General features: G+C 42.8%; 1 protein-coding gene across 7 annotated transcripts; it reads right to left on the bottom strand.

Annotated features, from left to right (window-relative positions):
- Positions 1 to 175: 175 nt before the first annotated feature.
- ap3d1 (adaptor related protein complex 3 subunit delta 1) lies at positions 176 to 24,149 on the bottom strand. 7 transcript variants are annotated; one of them, XM_084011788.1, is made up of 35 exons: positions 23,848 to 24,149; positions 20,871 to 20,966; positions 19,940 to 20,020; positions 19,272 to 19,352; positions 19,040 to 19,147; positions 18,816 to 18,945; positions 18,326 to 18,465; positions 17,872 to 17,945; positions 17,724 to 17,773; positions 17,508 to 17,557; positions 17,053 to 17,101; positions 14,910 to 15,055; positions 14,444 to 14,592; positions 14,099 to 14,329; positions 13,438 to 13,669; positions 13,167 to 13,312; positions 12,921 to 13,062; positions 11,845 to 11,916; positions 11,608 to 11,683; positions 11,189 to 11,388; positions 10,792 to 10,865; positions 10,427 to 10,450; positions 8,918 to 9,086; positions 8,540 to 8,683; positions 8,043 to 8,096; positions 6,885 to 6,995; positions 6,470 to 6,625; positions 6,110 to 6,157; positions 5,451 to 5,471; positions 4,889 to 5,078; positions 4,233 to 4,321; positions 3,920 to 4,005; positions 3,444 to 3,565; positions 3,085 to 3,164; positions 176 to 2,964 (listed from the first exon to the last, which is right to left on the bottom strand). In XM_084011788.1, the coding sequence occupies exons 1-35, from the start codon at positions 23,941 to 23,943 to the stop codon at positions 2,869 to 2,871; spliced, it is 3,813 nt and encodes a 1,270-aa protein (XP_083867914.1). In that variant the 5' UTR covers positions 23,944 to 24,149; the 3' UTR covers positions 176 to 2,868. The 7 variants fall into 7 exon arrangements, with proteins under 7 accessions (XP_083867914.1, XP_083867913.1, XP_083867915.1 ...); XM_084011787.1 differs by having other exon boundaries at positions 8,540 to 8,686; positions 23,848 to 24,148; XM_084011789.1 differs by lacking the exon at positions 5,451 to 5,471 and having other exon boundaries at positions 8,540 to 8,686; positions 23,848 to 24,148.
- Between the last annotated feature and the right edge of the window lie 100 nt (positions 24,150 to 24,249).

The following is a 24,249-nucleotide window of genomic DNA, read 5'->3' as shown; positions in this document are numbered from 1 at the left end:
GAAGTTCAATACAATATATATGTATAAAACAAAAAACCCAAACGTATAAAAACACCATATCTCCTCCACACATCATTATGTTGCCTATATGTTCACATATAAGATTGTAAACATGTTGGCACATGTGGGTGTTTATTGGTTCTCTGTAAAACACACACAAAAAGACTACAGCAGCTTCTTACAGCCTTTATTTTTTATTTTAATTTGGGTTCCTTAAAGGGAATGTAGATAATTTATGTTGTCCCCTTTAAACATTTTAAATTGTACAGCTTGATAATGGAATATGGAGAAATAAAAAGACAGGACCTTCCAACGTCAGCGTCATACGAGAATATACTTCAATGTCACAAGTCAAACTTGGTAAAATAACTCACTACAACTGAACCAATAGAGAATAAGACACATTGGGTTGCCTCTCAGTACACTGCTTCATGTGACCTGTTCCACTCATTCAGAGCCCCATGCCCTCAGTATCATCACACCAAATATAGCCCCCTTCCTTCCCCCGTTTAATAATTTAAAACATTCAATGATATCACTTCTTTTTAATTGTCTGCACTTAGAAGAAAAGATAAAAACACAATACCATCAACAATAAAGAATGGTCAAGTAAACTTAATACAAATAAAAAACAAAACAAAAAACTATAAAGTAAAAGGACAAAATGGAATGATACGTTTTTCTTTGTGTAAGGATGTCAAGGGAACAGAGAAAAAAAAGGGAAATTAAAAAGTGTACATTCCTAATCATGCAATATACAAATTTTAATCAAATAGTATGCACAGATAAATGATCAGAATCAGGACAATGTATGATTAGGGGAGATTTCTCTTATAGCAGTCTTTTTCAGCAACAGGGAGTTCATACATACATACGTATTTTCTATCGACATTCCTGAAACACAGCTGATCACTTCTGTATTCAGACTCTATTACAGGACATAAGATCTGGAATGGCTGACCTTCAGGTCACAGACATCGTTATCATAGTCGGAGACGCTACCAAGTCAGTTTTTATCTTGCTACTACAAGGTTAAGTCGTGCTGGACCGGGTAGTGACTTCAGACATGGATGACTAAAACATCAAGTACCTCAGAGACTTCCAAGAGGAGGCCATTCACATCCATCGTAGCATGTCATGGTACAAGAAAGTGTCAAGGCAGTTTCTGAAGGGAAAAGAAGCATTGTGGTTTCTCTGGGTACACGCCAGGTTGGTGTCGGCCGACCCGGGTGCAGCTACTGTGATGCAAACGTCAAAGTGGCACAGGCGTATATGTCTCACGAGATTTCACATGAAGTTGGACAAAACTGCAGTCGGCTGTTGACAGAGTGGATGCTTCCTTACATTGGAAGCCACGTTGCCTAATACTGATTGAAATGGAAACTAAAACCACTGACTACAGTCTCTTCACACAGAGAGAACATCCTGCAACCTGAAGATGTTTAAAGAAAAGACAGGTTGACGGTGTAACTTTGTTGTCTCTTAGCCAGTTTTTACTTTTCCCTCGATATGAGGTGGAACAGTGATGTAACACTGACTTCATGTCACATTATTCTTTCACTAACTTGACTATGTGGCGACACAAATGAGGAGCCTCAGCACCATAGCAGTTTGATAGAATTAACAGTATCCTTCTGTGCGTTGCAGTGATGTAACATCCTCCATACATCCTGTAAGATGACGAGGAGGCTGACGGCAAACTGTCCTGTAGTGAAATAGAAATCTCCCATTACAACGTACACGTATACTCTGGAGTCTTAATTCAGTCTTTTCTTTTTTTATACACTCGCCTGCCTTCAAATTAATATTTGATTTATGTAAGGAATATGTTGGGGGTCAAACTGCAGCTTAGCACAGTTGATCGGGGAGTAGATGTACTGGGGAGGGACGTGGGGCTCTACAAGTGCTGGAGTAGGTCAGACTGCACAGCTAAGGCACAGAGCAAAAAAAGAAGCGATCTACTGTACAAATCACCCGTAGTGTCACACAAGGATTGTGTTATTGTGTTGAACCAACTAGCAGATCTGCTCTGAGCCAAAAGGCAAGCAGGGTAACGGCTCCGAAAGAAGTTTAAAACCCCTGCCTTATATGCAGCTGTGGTTTACTCTCTGCTCTATTCCTTGCCAACTGCGAGCAGGTTCGAGGCCCCGTTTTCTAGCTAGGACCGGTCTGAGAAAGTCTCAGTTGGCTTTGTTACAAAGCTGAGCAGCACACACACCGATGTTTAGTGGGCAGAAAGAATTTACACCGATTTTTTTTAGTGGGCATACGGAAGGGGCCGAGACAAAAGGCGCTGACGGGTTTCAGACAGAAAAGAATGAGACAAAACAACAAACAAAAAAACAAACCAAAAGACCAAACAAACCCTGCAAAAACGGTAAAATCACAATTCAACCATCAACAGCAAAAAGTCCAGTTGTCAACGTTACAATACATGACTGTCACAGACTGAATTGCCGACAAAGCGGAGGGCGCAGAGAGGTACATGGGAAAGAGCAGAGGATGCAGGGCATCCAGGAACAGAGTCAGAGTCAGGGGGGAAACAGGGTGGCTGTTTGGGTTCGAAAACCAGAAGGAGAGCTGAAGGTGGGTTGCAGAGAAAACGGCGCACGTACACAGTGAGTCTGAAAAACAACATCGAGTGTCAGGGAGTGACCACGGAGCTCAGAGTGCGGCGGAACGACGGAGTGTTGGACACTGAAGGAGAAGAAGGTAAGGGGGATAGAAATCTTGCGAATCTGTGGACTAATAAATAGGGCGATACTGGAAGTGCCAGCCGCAGTGTTTCGTAACATGATTATGTTGTGTTTCAGCGAGGGAGGGGGTGGCATGGAGGGGTCAGGGGCACCCTGGAGCTGTCTGACACAATCAGCACTGAGAGAAGGTCTGCTTGATCTCATCCAACACATTCCCAAGCAGCGTCGGCTCGTCACATTTAGCGTCAATGGACACCGTCTGAGCAGACTGGGAGGGAGAGGGAATAAATAAATAAGAATCAAGCTCACACTGGAAAAGCACACTTTTTAAAAACAGAATAATACACTGTTAATGACAGGGAAGAGGATAATGGAGGATTTTACTCACAGTCTTGACCAGCAGACAGACATGGTGACCCTGGATAGACCTGCTGTACATGGAGGCGCAGGAGTCGATCCTCTCCACAACTAATCCGACAAGACAAAAAGGACACATGTCGTAAACATATGATGGGATTATTCTTTTTGTTTTTACCACATGATTGAGGCTTATAAGACCAGTACAGCCGCATGCTGCAAGTTAAGTTCACCATCACAGAAACAGACTAAATGTTCAAATACTTTCCTACGATGGTCATAAATTCCTGACAGACATTTTCTATGCGGAACGCCCCATTCATCTGGTACCATGATGTGTAACGCCTGTCACCAGAGACACGTGTCATATGGCCTGGTGTGTATCCGTACCGGAGAAGTGGTGGTGGAAGCAGATCCTGGCCAGTAGGTGGTGGAAGGGCATGTTGACTCCCTCCAGTTTGACAGAGCTGCACTTCAGGTCGCCCGACTCAAGCAGCTTTGCAAACGCATCGCTGGCCAAACAAAACAAACGAAACTCCATTTACAATTTCTCCTCGACGAAGACAGAAAATAAGAGTTAAGACACCTCGGAAATGAATAACCAAACTTGTATTACATTTGCTGTGGATGTTCATGTTCCCCAGATGATCGTTTTTAAGGTTTTTGACAGTGACTTTTCCCCTAGTGCCACTGCCAATCATACATTTCCAAATTTACTTTACCTGTTCCTTCTGCCAAGTGAATGACTGATCTATTATTATCATCATGGACACTCAACAAGTTTTTTTATTCGAGCATCATCCTGAGGTAGAACTGTCAACACAGTTCTGAAGAGTGTAATGTAGTGTGAAAGCCAACACACCAACCTGTAGCAAGGAGTAGTGATTAGGTAGGATGTGCAGGTAAAGTGCAGTTTGAAGTCCAGTTTCTCATGAGTGGAGGAGTCCTCGTTCTGTAGAAACACAGAAACAGGTCATCAATAACAAAGTAAAATGGCCCTTTAAGGATTCTCTTTTGGCCTGTGGGACCTGTAGAGAGATCTGGGTGAAGGGTGAGTTTCCAAAATGAAACCTGGAGCTGGCTAGGATTCCTTTTGTTGCTACAACACGCTGTTGCCCCCCAAATTGTGGAATAAACAAATTACTGTGTATAAATTAATGTGTGTGTTGTCGTTCAGACCTTTACTATGAAGGTGAGGGTTCCCTTCAGTTTCTGTGGCATTACGATGCTCTGCACGGTGAAGACGAATCGTGCCTCATTGGAAACCCCTGAAACACAAGAGAAACATTTGCATCAAAGTCATCAGCCTCAACAACGTGGAGTAAGAAATACCGTAAATCCTCTTATATAGGCTCGGGCCTTTATTTACTCAAGCGCATCGCGGCCCAGGCCTTTATTGGAAGGAGGCCAGAATTAGAGACAGGCCTCTATTTCTATTTGAGCAAAACGGACTACCAGTAGAATGAATAAAAACGAGATTTTGCATCTATTTGAACCTATAAAATACTCGGTTCATCTCCTCTTTGGCTCAACAACACAAGGATGATTGACAGGCGCTCTCCTTCATACAATCACGCCCACACTTCATGGCTGCGCCTGATTGGACGATCGTTTTCACAGCTGCTCCCGGATTTTAAATCGACCAACATGGTGGCTCGTTTGGAAACTTTCTATTATTTATTATTCACCTCCACCGACAGCGAGACCGGCCGGTAATAGAATACAGGCCAGTATTAGAGGATTTACGGTACATCTGATGTATCTACATGTAACACAGACATCTGTATGTTATGTATCATTCAGATACGATCTGCATTTTGCAGATAGCCACTGACCAGGTGGAAGTTGGAACGGGACGGTGAGGCCGTCATGCGGACCTGACCCCTCTGGCCTCTGCAGCTTGGAGTTGAGAGAGTCCAGGACATTGAACTCCATTGATTTGAGGAAGCCGTCACACTTGTTTTCAAATATAACAGACACCACCACCTGACTGCCATCTTGTAGATTTCCCTGGATGTCATTCACCTTAGAGGGAGGGAAAAAGAAAAATCACTTTTATTATTATTAAAAAAAACAACATTTAAACAAGGAATAAAATCTGCACAAGGACAAACTCAAGCAGTCGAAACCTCCCTCCTTGAATTCCAGTAAGTGATTATTTAGAGTAGACATACAGCAAACAACACATCTTCATTCCCCAACACCGAAGCACACAGTGCTGTTTCCAGGAAAGCGGTCAGAGCGCAAGGAGAAAATCACAAGGACAGAATCATTCTCGGAAGCGTTAACATAGTCTGCCTCGGAGGCCAGTCCGCCAAGAGTAACAGGAACAGACAGAAACACATCTAGAAAAGCGTTTTAATAATAATCTGTCACGGACAGAACTTTCACCAGTACCTGATCGGCATCCTCCATCATCTTTAAAGAGAGGGAGAGAAAAAGAGAGGATCTGCATACATTCTTTGTTTTCCACTGCTAATTTGGCTGAGATATCTTTCACCCTAAAAGCCTAAACATCAGCATGATGGTTTGCACATTTGTCTAAGAACAGGAAAGAGAGAATTTTCTCGATGTCGATGAACAAATGCTGGATTTTTAATAATTTGTGTTTTATTATTAGTCATTAAATGTTCAGTTTTTAATTTTATTGCAGAGATATGTAGTGACGCATTGTGATGACACAACAACGGAGCTGATTCATGGCAAACAACATGAGGTCAAGCATATGATCAAACAAGTTCCTCCTCCTCAGTAAGCAGAAAAACTGTGCTGTAATCTAACAGAACGAACCCTTTCATCATTCCTCTACATTATAAAAATGAAGAATGTATTAAATCACACAGATAAAGAATACCCAACACAATCTGATAATGTTTATGTGATGCTCTTTCATTTGAGGTGGGAACAACTCTGTTGGAGGATTAATGCAACTTTAGATATTGTGAATTAAAAGATATTGAGGTCAAATAGTGGACAACACATTTTAGGATGAGTAAAAAAATGCAATATTTTGGGGGTAATAATCCCTCCATCAGCAGCATCTCGCCATCACTCACCATCTTGATGTAGGAGTTCTCAGCCAGCAGGCAGTAATTGGACATGGGCTGAAAGGAGAGAGGAGTTCAGGTCAGATCAGGTATTCTCTGTCACGCTGTATGCTAACGAGGCAACAGGAGCTGGTTGACACAGTGTTTGTGTCTGCAGCAGTCAGGGTTCATACAGTGGAGCCAAGAGGCACAGATCAGAACCATGATAAATAATACGGTCTAAGTGCAGCATCACGTTATTTGTGTCTTTGAGGTCAGTGACGTGTGATTTCTTTTTTTTCCCCTCAAAGCGTAATATAAAACGATGCTGTGCTCAGAGTGTGAACGTTTTCATTCACACTCTGTTGTTAAACGCTGTGGAAAACTCACTGGCAAAGGCTCTTCCTCTTCCACGGTGCCGTTCTGCACCGACTCCTCTCCACCTCCGTCACTGTGACGATGGTGGTGATGATGCTTCTTCTTCTTTTTCTTCTCCTTCTCCTCCTTCTCCTTTTTCTGCTTCTTCTTCTTGTGTTTGGAGGATTTCTTATCATCGAGAACCCCAAAAGGAAGACGGAGACAGTTGATTAGAAATTCTCGTAATGAAACCGAGTTACTGGTAGAACTATTCCTCCAGAGACCGCGTAAGCACCGGCGGGTCTGCGGTACATCATTTACACAAACGTGTGAGGATAAGAGCTGCCAATGCGCTGCATCCTGTCAGGTCATCGTGAACTGGACTCTCGAGCAGCGCCGCGGCCAAACTTTCTACTTCGCAATTATCGCATCATCAGTGGTGACTCACAGTCTCCTCCAGCTCCGTGTCTTTGGGCTCATCAGGCTCAGAGTCTGGCGCCGTGCCAGAGGCTGCCTCGGGCACGGAGGCTGCTTCTGCTTCTGCTACTGTTGCTGCTTCCTGTTCACACACACAGACGCACACACAGAGACACACACACAGCAACACAACAAGGCGTAAGCTGTGAGCAACCATAGCATGTGACACATACAGCAGTGTTTTGCCACTTTGGAGAGGTGACAGAGGTTAAGTGAAGTTAGGGAGTTCACTCATTCATAAAAAGAAAAAAAAGAAGTCATTTGTGATCACCTGCAACCTACGAGCTCTGTGATACCACAAACACAAACCTGATTTGCTAAACCAAGTGCATCACATGCAAGACTACTAACGAGACAAATGTGCAAGCCTGAGGAAGCGCTAAGTATGATATACTCATAATATTCAACCAATTTTTACACATAAACATGTCGAGGCATGTCTTTAAAATTGTATAATTCCTCAAAACACTGAAGTTAAAATGCCAGACCTGGTTTTCATGTACTTAATAGATACAGCTGAGAGGGTATGGAAGCTTTAACTCTACCTGGCGTCTAAGAATCTTGGTAAATTATGTTTTGCATCTCTCTGTGTGTGCAGTTGTGACATTCAGACAAAGATGAGCACGACCCCACATGTGATCACGGCGGCAGACGACACGTGGTGACGCAGTGGCGACAGGAACTAAAGAAACCGACTTCAAGCCACATTCCAGGGGACCTCAGATGACCTCCGCTCACTTATCACCACCACCACCACCACCAACACAACATCTACTTTGACCTCAAGACCGACAAGACACCCAGCGAGCAAAAAAACAAAAGCTGGAGGAAAAGAACCACTGCCATTGTGAGAGAAATACACACATACGGTGTACACAGACATACACAACGACATGCTGGAAAACAGCAAGGCTGGAGAATGAGAGAGGAAAGGGTTATGTGACCTGTGAAAGAGAGGAGGTAATGTCAAAGAGGTGAGGTGCTGAAGATGTGGAGAAAAAAATCAAGAGGTATGAGAGATAGTATGGCAAAAACAAACATATGAAGTAGATCAATAACACATGGAGTTATGAAAGAGGAAAACTGGAGAGATAATTGGAGGAGAGAGAGAGAGGTGGGGGGACTCAACCTGGGCGTTAGAGGGCACTGGAGCGTTTGAGAGCCAGAAATCCAGATCCGAAACCTAGAAAGGGGAGGGAGGGACAGTAGTGCGAGGATGGTGAGAGGGGCAAGGGCCAAACAGGTTCTGTATCTTTCTGCTATTCATGAAAATGGATACAGAGATTACACTGCTCTATTTCATGAATAAATCAAGTATTTGGCAAGAGACCGCGCAGTCAGCTAGGAGGAAACTGATACTTGATCACTAAAGCTGATTGAAAGGCAGGCTGGGAGGAAGCAATGGAAGTGGTGAGCAAATGAAAAATGATTAAAGACTGTATGCATGTAGCCTTTTAGCAGAAACTGTAGACTACATGTAATGATATTCCTAAGCCCTTTTTCCATCATTTTAGATAAGAACCTTTTTTTGTTTATCTGAATTCTGGGTCAAAACAGGTCTCCGATCTATAAACTCTGTTGCTAGGTCAGAAACAGCCTCCCTCCACCCTTTTTGTAAGGACATACCTCTGCAGTGGTGGAGGTGGGCGGTTCAGAAATCTCACTAGGTTCCTCTGATTGGATCACAGGCTCGTCTGGCTGACCCCCGAGAAGATCCTCCCCCTTTTCTTCATGTTTGTGTTTCTTCTTCTTCTTCTTCTCGTCTTTGCTCTTCTGGAAAAACAACACGTAAATAAATTCAGCTGTGTCAAAACAAGGTTGAGGATCACAACCTCTGACTCGTCACTTCATAATAGTTGACAGCTCCTTGTTGTGTTTACCCCCCCCCCCTTGCTCAGACAGCTCCATAAATCTGATTTACTGGTTTTAAGAAGCAGTTTCATCAGCTAGACAGAATTAGGCGAGTGTGGTTTCCAGGAAGGAAGGAGATTTTTTTACGCTCACCTTCCTATCCCTGTCTTTTTCCTTCTTCTTATCTCTCTTTTCTTTGCTGCTCTTCTTCTTGGGCTCCTGTGAAGCAGCAATCTCTGCGTCTCCATCTTCAACTGGGCTTTTCAGAGCCTCTGCTGCACGATGTGACCTGACTGGCAGCTTCTCGCTGTCGGCAAGTGGCCTGGATGGATGAAAATGCACAGATACACGTTTTGGCCTTGTTTAGATGAGGGCTTATGAGGCGATTATGGTCCACTTGGAGTTAATGCCACCATCTGAAAGTATATTTAATAACATCTCATTCATTTTTTTGTATTAATCTGTTAGAAAAAGTGAACAGGGGTTGTAGGGGGCAGAGATATATCATGTTAAGGCACATATTCGGCGCTGTGCAGCAGCCAGGTTTCATTCAAAGCACTGCGTTAAGCCATTCCTCAGTCAGAGCTGGAAGTGCTGAAACTTCCCAGACAGCTAGAAACTACACAAATATATCCCTCTATATTGAACGGATAAGAGCTGTCAAGCTTATTTCCCCAGCCTGACTCCTTAAAGCGATAACCACATGCACTGCAGCCCCCTGCTGGTTATTCTCTGAAGGCAAACCGCTCTACAACTCGGGTTATAATGCTTTAGTTTAGCTTTTCTAAGTTTTCAAGATGCATTCGTTTTATTGTTAATTTTTTTATAATATATTAATTTGAACTTTGCAGTTCAAGAAAATCATGACAGAAATGTGTGTTACACAGTTTCCTCCAGATGTTTACAATAACTCCTGGACAATCTCCACTCCTCCTCTGCATTTGGTCTTAAACATGAGTTTAACCTCATATACTATTAGAATAATTGTAAATGATCTCCTGTAAATCATAGCACTGGTCTAAGGGAACATGTGCTTGTTATTTCCACCAAAGGCAGGCAAGGAGTATCCATTTAAAAAACAGCTGGGGAGAATTTGGATGCATGGCACAGAACTGAGGAAGATCTGGGAAATATGCACTGAGGAGTTATGGATACGCAACACCTGGGATACGTTTCCTAAAAGCAAACTGATGGTGATGGTATTAAGTGCCAGAATGGTTTTAGGAGCCTACTCCAGGCGGACAGGTGGTGAAAGATTAAGTCCTGAGAAAATCAGCAGCAGCCAGTTCAAAATTATTTTTAAGTTTATCCAACTTTTGCATGAATTCTTCTTCAAGAACAGAGCAATCGTAGAATAGTTTGTTTAGAAATGTTATGCTGCTGACATTGTCAAGCTTATAAGTTTAAAAAAAAGAAGCAGGGTAAGAGAAACGGCATACCGGATACTATACTAGGCTAAAGGCTACAACGAACGGTAGATATTGAAAATACGGGGAAAGAAGAGCAAAAAAGGAGCGGGTTTGCAAACTGTAAATGAGCCTCGAGATCTATGTTAGTGAGAGGAGCAAGACAGCAATTCAGAGAGAGAGAGCGAAAGAGAAAGACAAAGGGGAAATCCATGTACAGTCCAAGCTGAGGTCCTGCGGCTGGGTTGCTACTCACCTGCGCCCAGCCATCTCCACCAAGCTGCCCACACAAAGAGGCAGTGATGGGTGTGTGTAGGCATAGAAAAGAGGAAGCAGAAAGCAGAACGCCATGAGGAGTGAGAGGAGGGAAAGGGCCGAGTCACACTGGCTGTGACACAACGGCCTGAAAGGATATAATCAGACTAAGAAGATATGCAGATTCCTTTTAAAATGTCATACAAGAATCCTCAGTATTAATGTGGACCGAAAATCAAGGTTTCAATGATTGGTTGGATCAGTATGATGTGTAAACGATGGGTTTCAGCAACTAGAACATTATGTTAAACATTAAATTGATGTAGAAAATGTAGAATAATGTAGATCTACATCATGGGGACTCACTTGTCCAGGTCGATATCCAGGGCTTTATGAGGGTCGTTGGGATCTTTGTCATCATCGTCACTTGGTAAGGCATTCTGAAGTAACGAGAGGGTGAAATCAATCAAACAGTGTTACTAACTTTCAACGTTAATCTATATCCATAACACACAATAATGTGAAGCAATCCCTTTGAGATATTGATTTCCAGTCTCAGAGCTGAGAACCCAAAAGACCAAGCAAACGAGGATGGAATTTAATTCCGACTGAGTCCATATTTATACGGTTTCTCAGTTGGAATAATAACAGCATTTATAATTGAGAGAGTAAATCCATCTTTTATGTGGAGTAGAAATTGCCGATAATGTGTAGTGTATAGAAATCCGATGCCTTTGTGATGTTTACACAGCGCCCGGCGTACCTCTGGCATCTCCTCTGTAACAATGTCCACCATGTGTGCCGGCGTGATGTCCTCCTCGCTCTCTGGGCCCGAATCGTGTTTCTTCCCTCGCCCGCTGCGCTTTTCTTTCCTCTTCTTCTTGTCCTTCTTCTTCTTCTCCGCTCTCTCTTTCTGCCGACGCTCCTCCTCCAGTTTCACATACTGATCGGACATCGGCAGACCTGTGGAGAGAAGACAGCAACGTGAATGTGTCACATTTTAAGAATTAGGACAAATCAGCAAAGAAGGCAAGAACATGTGAAAAAGAGCATAATTTTGAACCTCAAACATGACAGTGTGTTATTTATATTGTTGCACGACTTCCAGTACAATGGCAGTAAAACTATTTTATATAATTTAAATGTTGCTATCATTTTGAAAGATGTGTGTAAAATGAGTACCTGGGACTTTGAGAGGCACGCTGAGATCAATCTGCACGACTGGGATGTGCTCCACTCCAGGAGCTTCTTGGTACACCTACAAAGAAGACATATTTATTAATTCACAGATGCCGTTTGTTCTTGTATACATTTAATGCACAAGTCTAACTACATGAATTCAACAAGCTGAAATTGTGACTCGTACAACAGACGACATTTAACAGAGACGTGTGCGGTGAAATGAGCGAGTAAACATACCTTTTGAGAGGACGGCGAGGCCTTGATGTAGAACGGGTTGTTGGCCTGCTCCTGCTTCCTGGCTTCTCTCCTCTGGGAGAAGGTGAAAACAGGGACTTGAATTAAATGCGACTTAAATCAATAAAAGGGACAGCCTAACTCAATTTGGCATGAGAGGGGAACCACATGCAAAGGCGTGATTCGTAACAGAGCTCAGTGAACTTTGGGTGACTTTTCCCGGCAGTCACAGATAAAACGTCGAGGCCGAAGCCGGCGGCGTGTTCCTGATGATTTGTGCGGCTAATTTTAATTTCAGAGTTAATCACATATTTTTAGTTAAGATTTTAGAGGTAACATATTCCAATAGACCAAATAATGCTCCCACGACAGAATCATTATTTTTGTGTGTGCAGAATTCTAAATAGCATAACTCGACAGCACATAACCTACAGTTTTGCATAATTATATTGAACTGATAAGATCAATTAGATCAATCAGCTCCTACCCTGGGTAAGAAGTTGAAAATGAGAGAGAGATCTGGTAAGTTTATTTTCTCAAGCTCGACTCTTAAAAGCAATAACGTTTGCAGCCCCCTGCTGGTTATTCTCTATAAAAAGGCAAACCGCTCTCTGTCATTAGCCTTGCCAGGTAATCATGTATTCTTAGTTGAGCTTATTATATTGTATGTTTCACAGTTTCCTTCAGATGTTTACAATAACTCCTGTAAATCATTATCAACATGTGCTTGTTATTTCCACCAAGGGCAGGGAAGCAGTATCCACTTAAAAAACAGCTGGTGAGAATTTGGATGCATGGCAAGTCTGCACAACTGAGGAGGATCTGGGAAATATGTACTGAAGAGTTATAGTTCCTAACCCCTGGGCTAAGTTTCGTAAAAAGCAAATTGATCTCAAATTTATGGTCTCTAGCTCCAGAGTGGTTTTAGGAGCCTACTCCAGGAGGACAGGTGGTGAAGGATCAGCAGCAGCCAGTTAAAATGATCTTTGTTAAACAATAAAACTCTTATTGTACATCTATACTGTACATAAAACAAAGCTTGTTCTATTGAACAACGCCACAATCATCGACCGGCTCACCCTTGCCAGCTCCTTCTCGTCCACCTCTGTGTGACGGGGGCGGGAGTGTTTGGCCTCCTCCCTGGCAAATATTGCCTTGGGCTGCTCGTCCTCAGACTCGCTCTCAGATGGAGGTTCGTTGATCCAGGCGTCTAAATCCAGACTGCAAAAATAAAAAAAAAAACACTTCACTGGTCAAGACTCCCATTTCAGCTTAACTTGCTCAACGACATTAGAGATAGTCATGACAAATAGTAGCCAACTCACCCTTCAGGAACAGGCACTTTTTTCTGTGCTTTGGGGGCTACAGGGTTGAGTTCTCCAGCGAACAGCGCGATGACTTCTTCCGCTACTTCTACGTCCTTCTGTTGCAGTTTCTGGATGTACTTGACCAGCTGCAGGATGCAGGATGCCTGAGGACATGACAGAAGGTGAAGCAGACACATTTATCAGTTTTGTACGCAGTAAAAAGTAGGCATCGCTTCAATGCTTCGGGCAAAAGAAAATCAGTTGCGACTCATGCGTATCTCTATCTTACCCTTTCCTGCACCTCCAGGTTGGCGCTCTGCACGAACAGCGGCAGCCTTTCTATCATCAGCTGGCTGGTTTCCTGTGCCGCTGTGCGGTCCGTGTTCCCCTCCTGGCTCTTCAGCACTGTGGCAAACAGCTTGGCTGCGTTCTGCACATATACTGCCTGGATGTGACCCGGTAGGGTGGCCACCTTCGGCCGCAGCATGGCCTCTAGCGTCTGCGTCGGATTCTCCAGGTGTCTAAGAAAGGGGAGGTGGATTGAGAGAACGGTTTGAAAACTACATTCAATCACTGAATACTGATGCAATTTCTAGCACAGCACCGGTGCTGATGCAATATTCCATGAAAAGAAGTTCTTTGAGCTTTTAAAATTGAAAAAAATAAATGTTACAAAAAAAAAAAAGCAGCAAGAGTGTCAGAGAGGTTTGGAAATGCCTCCATCAACTGAAATAACCTACACATCTTATAGCACCTAGATAATCCAGCCATATTGTTACCAACAGGAACACTATAGCTCAAATACAATTTTAAATTAATGCAGGTTTGTTGAATTACTTTAAGTTTACTCTTCCTATTGTGTACAAATATCAAAATCCCTGTGAGCTTGAAGGCGGTTTCACTCCCTTCTTATGTCTTCTTTTACTTAAAGTCAGATCAAAAAAACGTACTCTGAGAATTCCCCGCAGATCCAGGCCGCTGCATACAACACTTCACAGATGCCCTTTCGCTGCACGTTGCCCGTCAACAGGTGGGCGTTGTCCAGCAGGGTGGCCATCTGGGCAACAGCAAAAACCCGGATGGCTTTAACCCGAATAGCCACATCCAGCATCTGAGAGGCAATGAGGTGGCCGTGCCGTGTGCCCTCTAACCTGGTCAGCTCCACCAGGATACTGATGTACCTGTCGGTAAATATAAAAGGAGGTGTGATTGAAAAAGCGCAGAGAGGAAGTGACCTCCAACAAAGTCAAGAAGTAATATGGAATCTAAGACAACGCTGGTGTGGAGTAACTGACCATTCAAAGTTGGTGATGTACTGGTAGTTGCTTTGGCTGCAGATGTCGATGATCTTGGTGAGCAGTTCATCTCTGTAGGTGGTTCCTTCCGCTTTGTCCACATGCAGCATCAGCTTCTTTACAATCTCCATCAAGTTCTTTTTGGATACCTGGGAGAGCAGACACCAGTTCAACGATGACATTTAATCATTTAAAAGATCATTTGTTCTACTAAAGGCAGAGAAAGAATGTCCTCAAAAACAACTGACTGTGTGATATATTATTACGTCATATGGAAAATTCACAATACAAGATATTACAACCACTGGTGTGGTGGCTTTCACACAAACTTTGCATTTACTTTAAAGAGAATGGGTGTCATTTTTTGATAGTGAAACCGAGAGCATCTGGTACTAAAAGCTGAGAGTTTACTGAATGACCTTGATGTAAAAGAAAACACACTGATGTGTGATGATTTTCTTCATACCATGCCGTAGAGCAGGTCCAGAGCTCTCAGGCGGATGGACTCGTCCTTGTCATCCAGACACTGGAGGATGAGGTCCTTATGAGACTGTACTGACTTGGGGTGGGTCTTTAGGATCTTTGACATGGCCAGCAGGCCCAGGTACTTCACTACAAAAACAAAAACATGGCCTTAGCGTATTTAAAAACACACGTCGTAGCTCTACGCACCCTTGCTAATATAGGTTTATTTACTTCTATCAGCTGACATTTTTCTGTACATGAAAGTGGCAATCTTGAAGATTTTCAACACGTTATTAACAGCGATAACACAATGGTTACTAAGCCTACGGCTGCTGATTGGCTGATTGACATTGACTGAAGTATTACAGGATTACGATCTGCATGTCTGTGGCTACATTCCAGGAAAAAAATTAGTGAAAGTTTTTTTTATTCTTTTATTGCTGCCCCCAATATTCTAGGACCTGAATCATTTGCCGTTACCAAAAGTAATTTGACTGAAATATTAAAGGATTGCCACTTTCACAACAAAGTATGGTGTTTTCTTAATATTTTATCTATTCAAGTTCTGTCATAAAACTGTCTATACTTACTTGATTGTGCAGTAACACAACAAATAAAATACCTGATTGTACTTTTTTTTTTTTTTTTGAAGAGCCACAGTTTCCAGAGGACAGAAACGTGTTTTGTAACTGGACTTCTTGTTCAGAACTTTCTATGACTACTTACCTACTGCACTTCCCTAAATCAGTCTAAGAGGCCTAGCTGGTTGTATCTAAAAAATATCTATATGTGAATATAATAACAAATTATGTTTGAGTTATTTTCCACAGAATAATCTACAAAAAAACAAACATAAAAAAGAACAAATATGGAAATGACAAACTATAAAACATAAAAGGAAAGGAACACAAAACATGCAGAACAATGGAAAGGACACACAAACACACACACACACACACGGGACACAGTAGTTTTGTTTTGCTTTATCCAATCATCGAATCCCCGCTAGCTTCTCCTCCTCACCAAACAGATTTAGAAATCTGCTGAATCACAGCTCTCTGCCGATGATCTAATTTGGTAGAGAAAAAATGCCTCTCAAGTTGTTGGATCAATAAGTGTGTGCCTGTGATGGTGACCTTGGGGGGCGAAGTGGGAATTGTTGCTGCAGTAAATAGATTTCAGAAATCACTGGGGACGTGGCCTCAGAGCGGCTGCAGGACACAATGACACTGCGATGGAAAGTTCAGCAGTTCAGTCAAATGCAACTTCATGAGAAAGGTGTAGCTGACAGACAAAGCAAACTTTTCAAACAATTATTTACTAAGATACTGCTTTCAGCTGATTATTCCTGTTCATTAAAAACGTTTAAAAAGTGGAATTAATCTATTGCATCTAAAACACTTTAGTGCAATACATTTTTACACTGGAGTTGACTGCAAAACATGTATTCATGTATGCATTAACCACGATACTGTCAGTATGTCAATTTATATTCTCAATTAAACATTAATATGCAGAATTTTCTGCTTCCAACATGGCCTCTTTGTTTTTTACATGATAGCCTTGTTTTTGTTACTCTACCTTACTGATTCTATCAACAACTTCACAATACAGGGAAGATCAGATTTTTCACCTACTCTACTTCTCAATGCATTGGAAAATGTTATACCTTAAACTTGACTTCGAGGTGCGGTGAAAGGATAAACACAACCTAAAACCACAGGATCACAGTCTGCTCTATTAACACCAGGAGTCTATAGTCTACTCCACACAAAACTATGAATGGGTGTCCAGCTAACTCGAATGTATTCTTGGCTTCAACTGGAAATGTGGGAAATGGTTTTGCCCTTGTTTGACAACTTCTATCCCTTTCAATCTGAAGCAACAAACTGGGAAAAATCCAGCTGTAGGTTGTTCAATTTTTGCGTCATATACATGGGATTTGTGTTTGAAAGGAGGTAGTGACTCAAATTAGATGGTAATCTAGGCCCCCTAATTGAGAGAGGGACTATTATAGTAATGTTCGAGTTATCCAGAGTCAGGGAGTCTACATTATCGTCGTCTAAGAGGGTGGACTGTTCCATAGTCACGAACACGCAGACAATGAGAAAATGACACACTGCAGGCATTGACAGAGGGCTCACAGTTCTGGTCCGAGTCCTCGATCAGGATTCGCAGTTTCTGCACACAGAGCTGAAAGAGACAGGAAAAAAAAGATAGATAGAGGGAGCAGGAGAAAATGGGGAGGGGAAGAAATAGAGAGAAATTATCATCACTGTAAACCTGTCCACATCAGTGTCATTCTTGTCATACAAAACATAAATGAGAAACAAAAACAGGGGAAATATTTGAAGGTGCAACATTATTTTTTCATGCATTACTGACAACAACAACAGAAAAAAACACAGCTTGATGAGACCTGCTAGCCTGTCCTATAGTTGCTGTGTCTCCACTTTAAATATGTTTGAACAGACAGACTTGTGTGAGAAAGAAATATGATGAAAGCATGCATTGTGGTTCAACTGGGGTGGAAAAGATGATATTATCAGTATTCAACCACATGAACGTGCAGATGGAGGAGTGGACCTCAGAGGCTTACCTGGATACTAGCACTGTGGTTAGGCATCCCAGAGGACAGGGAAATCAACACTGAAATGTGGGACAAACAAAGCAATTAGAGCCAAATGTGAACTAAACATTTTGTGATGAAACAAAGATGTGGATTCAACTCCTTAGAAGAAGAAAATGACTGAAATAGAGCAAAAAAAACACACAAAAGACTGTATGAGATCACACACGGAATACCAGTACTGACCTGCAATCACAGTGTTGACACATTCATACAGCAGAGACATGGCAGAGGTACTGTGAGAGAGGAGGACATATTGTTATTGGCACTCCAGTCAGACCAAAACACTTTTACCATCTGTGAAAAGGTTTATAATCGAGGGATTTCATCTCACCTGTGGATCAAGTTGGTCAGAGGTTCGATCAGCTTCTTCCCCAAACGCGGCTCCAGTGGTGTGAGCGCACCAAACTGTAGAGCAAACAGGAAGACACATTAGATCATGTCTCATTACATTTGTTGAATTAAAACTATCTCTTCATAAACAGGAGGATTCTTGTATACTTGTAACAACTGTAATATAAAGGGATATGAACTTAAAGTGGTGTTTCTGTTCCCATAAATACAACTTGCTAAACAATGCAACCTGTCAGGTGACTTGACAGGATTGTGGTCAATAGAGAATAATGCTGGTGGAGGAACTAGTATGAATTCCTCTTTTATGATGGATTTATCCCTGTATGGTTGATGCAATATGGTTGGTCGATGTTTACCCATAAGGGCATGGCAATAATATTTCCCACCAATTCAGAAACGTATCAAGACATGTTGCCTGTATCCTGTTGCCTTACCAGCTTGATGATCTTAATAAGAACCCAGTTATTAGTAGAAGAGGTCATGAGCTTGAAGAAGAGTGGGGCCAGAGAAAGGTAGTTTTTGGGATTCCTCCGAGCCAGCTCACAGATCACATTTACTGCTGCGGACTGGACACCTAAAGAGGAACGGAAATGATCAGAAAATAAAAAGGAATCAGAATCAAAGTCATTTTAAAAATATAACAACATTTTTAAAAAATGGTTTGGGTTCGGGTGAATTAAGTATGGCTTAAAAACAAAAGGTGTGCAATAATACAGCGATGTAACACACTGGCACGGCTCTGGTCACATGCCAAAAAGGCAGGTCAATGCACTGAGTTGTTGAATATTCACAGCAGGCCTAAGCAGTACCACGAATCAGCCTCACATAATCTCATACTCTTAGTTGCTGAATAATTCACAAGGTGGAGGTGACGAAGCACAAACTTCCTGCGTAACAGACTGAATGCGCTCTCTTTCCTTTTACCTGGGTCTGGGTCCTCCAGTTTCTCCTTGAGCCTGGGGAAAGCGGGTCGCAGGGACTCTGGGTACTTCAGAAACACCTTGTACATGATCAACACCGCTTTCTTTCTGATGTAGGGTTTAGTGTGAGACATCTGGGATGGGGGGAAAGGAAAGACAGTAGAGATGGTTGTCTAAAGAGCACAGGTTGTTGTTGGTAAACCTCTTGACATACTCCCCATGTCTCACCAGTGTCATGATGTCATTAGCGAGGTCTCGGGCCAGGTCGGGAGTAACAAAACAAGAGAGGCCGGTGAGGGCAACACCTGTGTCATACTGATTGGGGCTGCTGAGATCCTGGGAAAGAAAAAGAAGAAACGATACTTAGAAAGGAATAGTCCATCAGACAGAAAAGGCTGAGGGATAAATAACAATCAATAAATATTTATAGAGCACACAAACGAAGAAGAACATCACTGACCTTTCGGATCTGATTGGTTGTCAGCATGATGACATCAGTGCTCTCATGAAAGCACTGTGAGGCTGCCAGGTAGCCAATCCTCTGTAAGAAGAAGAAAAAAGAGGAAATAATGACTTACTGTGCTGCATCTACACACTGTACAGCAGCTATTCTCAACCAAGGGACTCAGAACGCCATCTAGTGTAACACAGCGGTACTACCAAATTAGATTAAATTACAATTTTGGAATTTTTGGGGTAATTTGAAAAGCTAGATATTTTTATATATCTAATGTGCTCAAGAATTTGCATGAAAATGTGTAATTTCAATGACCAACCACAACAATCACAACACATCAGCAGGTAAAAACCAGAGTGTTTAGCTAGGAGTGATGTAGCTTGGATTGGATTGGATTTGAATGGGACAATAAACTTCATCAAAGCCAAATAAAATAAAATGACATTTACAACACAAAACATTAAAACCCTCTTATATTTCACGCAAATGTGTGCTTTGTTTTTTTTGTTTCTCGAACATGAACTGGCTAGTTAGCGATTAATGGGTTTCCAGCTATCGACAAACCTACTCTTGGCATAGACCGCAGTCTTAACATCACAAGCATTAATCCAGAAAGTGACTTTGTTTAATGTTCTGCATTTCCAAGACATCCGATTATACTACAGTCGTACCTTGTATGTGAACTTAGAGGAGCTCATGACTTCAACGATGTTGAAAGCGGCCCAGCTGACATCATAACCCAGCATCTGCAGCTGTAATGCAGAAAAGAAAAGAGACAGAGAGGGATGTGGGTGAATAAGAGGAGGACGGGGGCTGTGAGCTGTCCCTGTGATGTACAGAACAGAGGCTCGATTATTTGGGCTGAAAGCTCTCAAAGTGGGCACAGATATCAATTGCAACAAGTCATCTAAATCTAAATATAAGTCTCTGCTAGAAATAGAAAGAGTACTTTCATTCAAACAGCATTTGTACACTGCTAATTGTATTCAACAAGTGTCGGCTGCTAGCCATTAGGCTGCATTGTGACTACAACATTTTTGCAGTCTTTTACCTGTTTTATAAAAATCTATTAAGTAGCTTTTAACTGGTCTCTTCCATTTGCCTCTGATGAAGCTTTGAGATGGAAAAATGGGCTTTTGAACAGAAAATATAATGTAGGAAGTGTGAAGTCTCATTGCGGTTCCTTTCTGCAGAATTTAACATTGTGTGCACGTCAACACAATATGCCACAATTGCATGGTATAAAACTGTGAGCAAACTGGAAGGCACCAAATTCAATGTCTGCTCAAAACCAAATCTTCCCTAGGTAGCATTAAACTAATCTTAATACAGAATATATTCCGTACCTACTTAAGAGTTATATGAAAAAAAAAACAGCATGCTTATAAATTGCTTATGAATCAAATCGTATCTGCTTAGTTAGATTTAGAGTTGTGCCCCAAAGCATCCGTATGGTCTGTGTTCATCTATCCAAACAAACACAGGAGGGCTTACACTGAGAGCCAAACAATATTAGATGCATCAGTGCTTACATACAGTATCAAGTAGACGTGAAAGACAGAAAGAGTCGGTGATTCTGTGGAGAGTGTTGAGGGCACTTACATAGGTGAGCTTGCACACCGCATTGGCTTTGACAGCGATGTTGTCCTGCTTGAGCTCCTGTTTGATCTCATCGATGCATGTGGAGATGTACTTGGCCTGAGGGCAGACAAAGGAGAGGACAAACAGCAGACCAGATCAGATTTAGGTGGAGTTATATCCGGAGAGGGAGACTGCCACCAAGCACCAGGAGCCTGTGGGACCTATTGTTGCTGCTATCCACCAGCAGTCATAACGCAGGTCTTATCTGTTAACATGCTTCTGGCATTAGCCAAAATTCTTTGACTCTGGTTTGTAAGTCATAAGTCAAACTCAAGTCACGAGTAATTGGCGTTACATTCAAAGTTATGCCAAGTTTAAAGTAATTCAATTGATGACTTGTGATGAAGTATGCTACACAGGTGTGCTGTGCAGTTTCTGACTGCTGAAATACATAATTTAGAGGCCCTGTTCCAATACGCAGTACAATTGCGGCATGTGGCTTTGGCTTGTAGACCAACGGCATTTCCTTCCCTGACGGCAAATGCTGACACACATTAAATGATACCACATGTCCATAAGATCGTCGTGTCACATGACCTGATGGCTGGAACAAGCTTATATTCTCAGCTCAGGTTCAAGAGCAAACTGCCCATGCTTAATGAGCAGAAAAATACTAGCAAAAGATGCAATCATCTAGCAAAAGATGCAATCACTATGCAAGTCTAAAAAGTATCCCCCATCCTCTAAAGCAGTTTAACAAATGAGTTTCCAAGGGCCTCACACCTGAATGAATGAATTAAAAAATAACTGTCATTACGCCTGTTATAATACACTAGATTTTTGTGCAATATAGAGAGCAGAATGTACATTTAATTTAACAGTGGCTGGCAGGCCCAGTTAGACCTCCAGATAGAGCAACCAGGCCGCCATTGTTTCGCAAGGTCTCTCCTCTCAACAAACACACACACATGGCTCTGTAGAGTGCGTGCTGGTCATGTGTGTTCAGTCATGAGACAGCACAGATACAGCAGGAGGTAGAGGGGGGAGGACTGAGCGCTGCTGCTGCTGCTCCTGGAGAAACTGTGGCTAGCAGGGCTGGAGGGGAGGCGACGAGGCATTCAACGCAAGATCACCAGACACACAGTGTGCGTCGGCATCACACTCGTCTTCAATGACCGATTCAGAACTCATCGAAATAACTGAAATAGTTGAAGAGGCAATCCTTCAGGCAACAATGCAGACTGAGCTGGAGATAAACTGGGAGGCCTTTACTCTGAAAGCAAAAACACTTTAGGCTCAGTGTTAGCTGAAACTAACTAGTGCTACCTTTAAAAAATGAATTAAAAATGTTCCTAAAATTCTTACTGGCAACTAATCTGACTGAATTACACTTGGGACATCCTCACACCTTTCTACAGTGTGTTTGCTGTTCCAGGGCGTGGGAGGGAGAGTGAATGAATGAATGAACCACACAAGGAATCGGCAGACTCGTGAAAAACAAACTGTGGGCTGGCCAGGAAAAAGTCAACACACACGCACACTCACTGCCTATTAATATTTCAGCAAGCTGTCCACTGTTGACTGGGCAACCACCACCTTATCTACGTCGCCCAGGGTTAGGGTTACAATTGGTGAACATCTCAGCCCCACGCACTGAATCAAGAGAGCAAGCATCGATAGCCTTTAAGGACATGTGAGAGCTTGGTTTTCAATGCAACATCAAGACAAATATAGACGACATAATATCGCAGTTAATGCGTATATATCTTATTAGATTTGGTGGTTTGGCTTCAACTGCTTGTAAATTAGGCTCCAGGTGAGCAGGGTGAATCTGCCACGTTGAGAAAGTCATACAATTAAAAAAAAAGCTGCCCTCAGGTTAAACACGCCACCTCTACATTTCACACCAGACCGTCACCTACAGCTTGAGACAGGTGTGCAGAGAACCGCAGCCCAGGCATCCTGCCTTTCTACCTGGCAACTCAAACTATTTTACACATTTTATTTACAATAGGATTAAGGTGAGACACAGACAACACAAGAGCTTATATGAAGGGCAAGCTGATGTGAGAGATGGAAACGTGGCTTCCTCCAAAAAAAAAAAACAGTGCCCTCTAATGGCCCATCCCACCCTTCTACTGGCCGCTCAAGTCAAGTGTTGGAAGTGCCCGTTATCACACAGATAGCTGTCACAGGGATGACGTCACCATCAAATCACCGATGGGATGCTCAACACGAGTTGCTGTCTGACTCGTTTCACATTGATTTGACGAGATGACATGTTTTTATTAACACCCAGAATGGTGACATCTGCATTCATAGACTGGAGTGAACCAGAGAGATCATTTAGGGGCCCTGTTTCACACTTTGTCGCGACGTTAATCAGCTCATCATCCAGTCATCAGTCGGGTGACTCGAGTGTTCCTCGGAGTAAGTGACGAGTATCCCTTCCAGATTAAATGACGCTCGATGCTTCTCCCCCAAGTAAAGCAGTCAGATGAGGCCTATAACTGACGAAGTGAGCGGTAGTTGCCTGCATGCTAACAGCGTTTCACACCAGCAGCTAATGCTCTCTCCCGTTATACCGAAGAGTAGCGTCCCGGTCGAGCCGCTTCCTCTTAACCGTCTGTCAGCTAGCTCGGTCCGCTAGCTGTCAGTAACAGCTCGTCATTAAGCCTCCTAGCTCACATAAACCTAACGCGTAACGTTAATAGGAAGCTACCAACAACACGCATCCCCCATTAACCTGGTGTTAAATTAGCATTAGCACCTGAAAAACCACTGTTTTTAGCGACTGTTGGCTAAGCTAGGTGAAATCACTGAGCTAACGTTAGCTGGTCAAACGTTAATATGCCGTGCGTTAGCAATTAACATTAGCTAGCTTAGTCGGCGATAACGGTCCATATTGAGTGGAGAGAGAAAAACACATTAACGAATGCGAGGTTAAAAATGTTGCAGGTGACAGCTGCTCGCTGGTGTGTTGTTGTTGTTGCTTTACCTCATCTTCCTTGTGATTCCTAATGCCACGTACTAAATCCTGGAGGTTTTTATCGAACATCCGATCGATGCTCCCTTTGACAATCTTCAGAGCCATGTCCGCCCGTGACTCGTACCGCTTCTGTCCTGCGGGTCCGAAGCGCCTTCCGGAGAGGTCTAGTGGGTGCCGACCGACCCTCTAGACCCTGTCTCATCCACCCGGGTACCGTGCAGGCAGGGGTCCGCTGCTGTTTTAGCAAAGCCCGGGCAGACGAAGCTGAGGCCGGACGGGGCGTCCTGTGCTGAGCAGAGACACTGGCAATGGATCAGTGTAGGAAATGGCTGACAAAATGGCGTCTTGAGTCAGCTGACTTGAGTATTATGCGAGTCTGGAATTAAAGGTCCAAACCGTGTATTTAAATGA

This window comes from Eutrigla gurnardus, assembly GCF_963514095.1.
Source record: "Eutrigla gurnardus genome assembly, chromosome: 6".
NCBI classification, from domain to species: Eukaryota; Metazoa; Chordata; class Actinopteri; order Perciformes; family Triglidae; genus Eutrigla; species Eutrigla gurnardus.
The sequence above is the reverse complement of the archived record's forward strand: the minus strand, read 5'-3'. Positions and strand labels throughout refer to the sequence as shown.

Excerpts from the sequence above, each read along its gene's own strand:
- ap3d1 (XM_084011787.1), bottom strand. The coding sequence starts at position 23,943 with ATGGCTCTGAAGATTGTCAAAGGGAGCATCGATCGGATGTTCGATAAA. Across the intron at positions 18,466-18,815 it reads ACTGGAGGACCCAGACCCAG|GTGTCCAGTCCGCAGCAGTA; the intron begins GTAAAAGGAAAG and ends GTTCCTCTTTAG. Across the intron at positions 13,670-14,098 it reads ATCTGCGGGGAATTCTCAGA|ACACCTGGAGAATCCGACGC; the intron begins GTACGTTTTTTT and ends CCCCTTTCTTAG.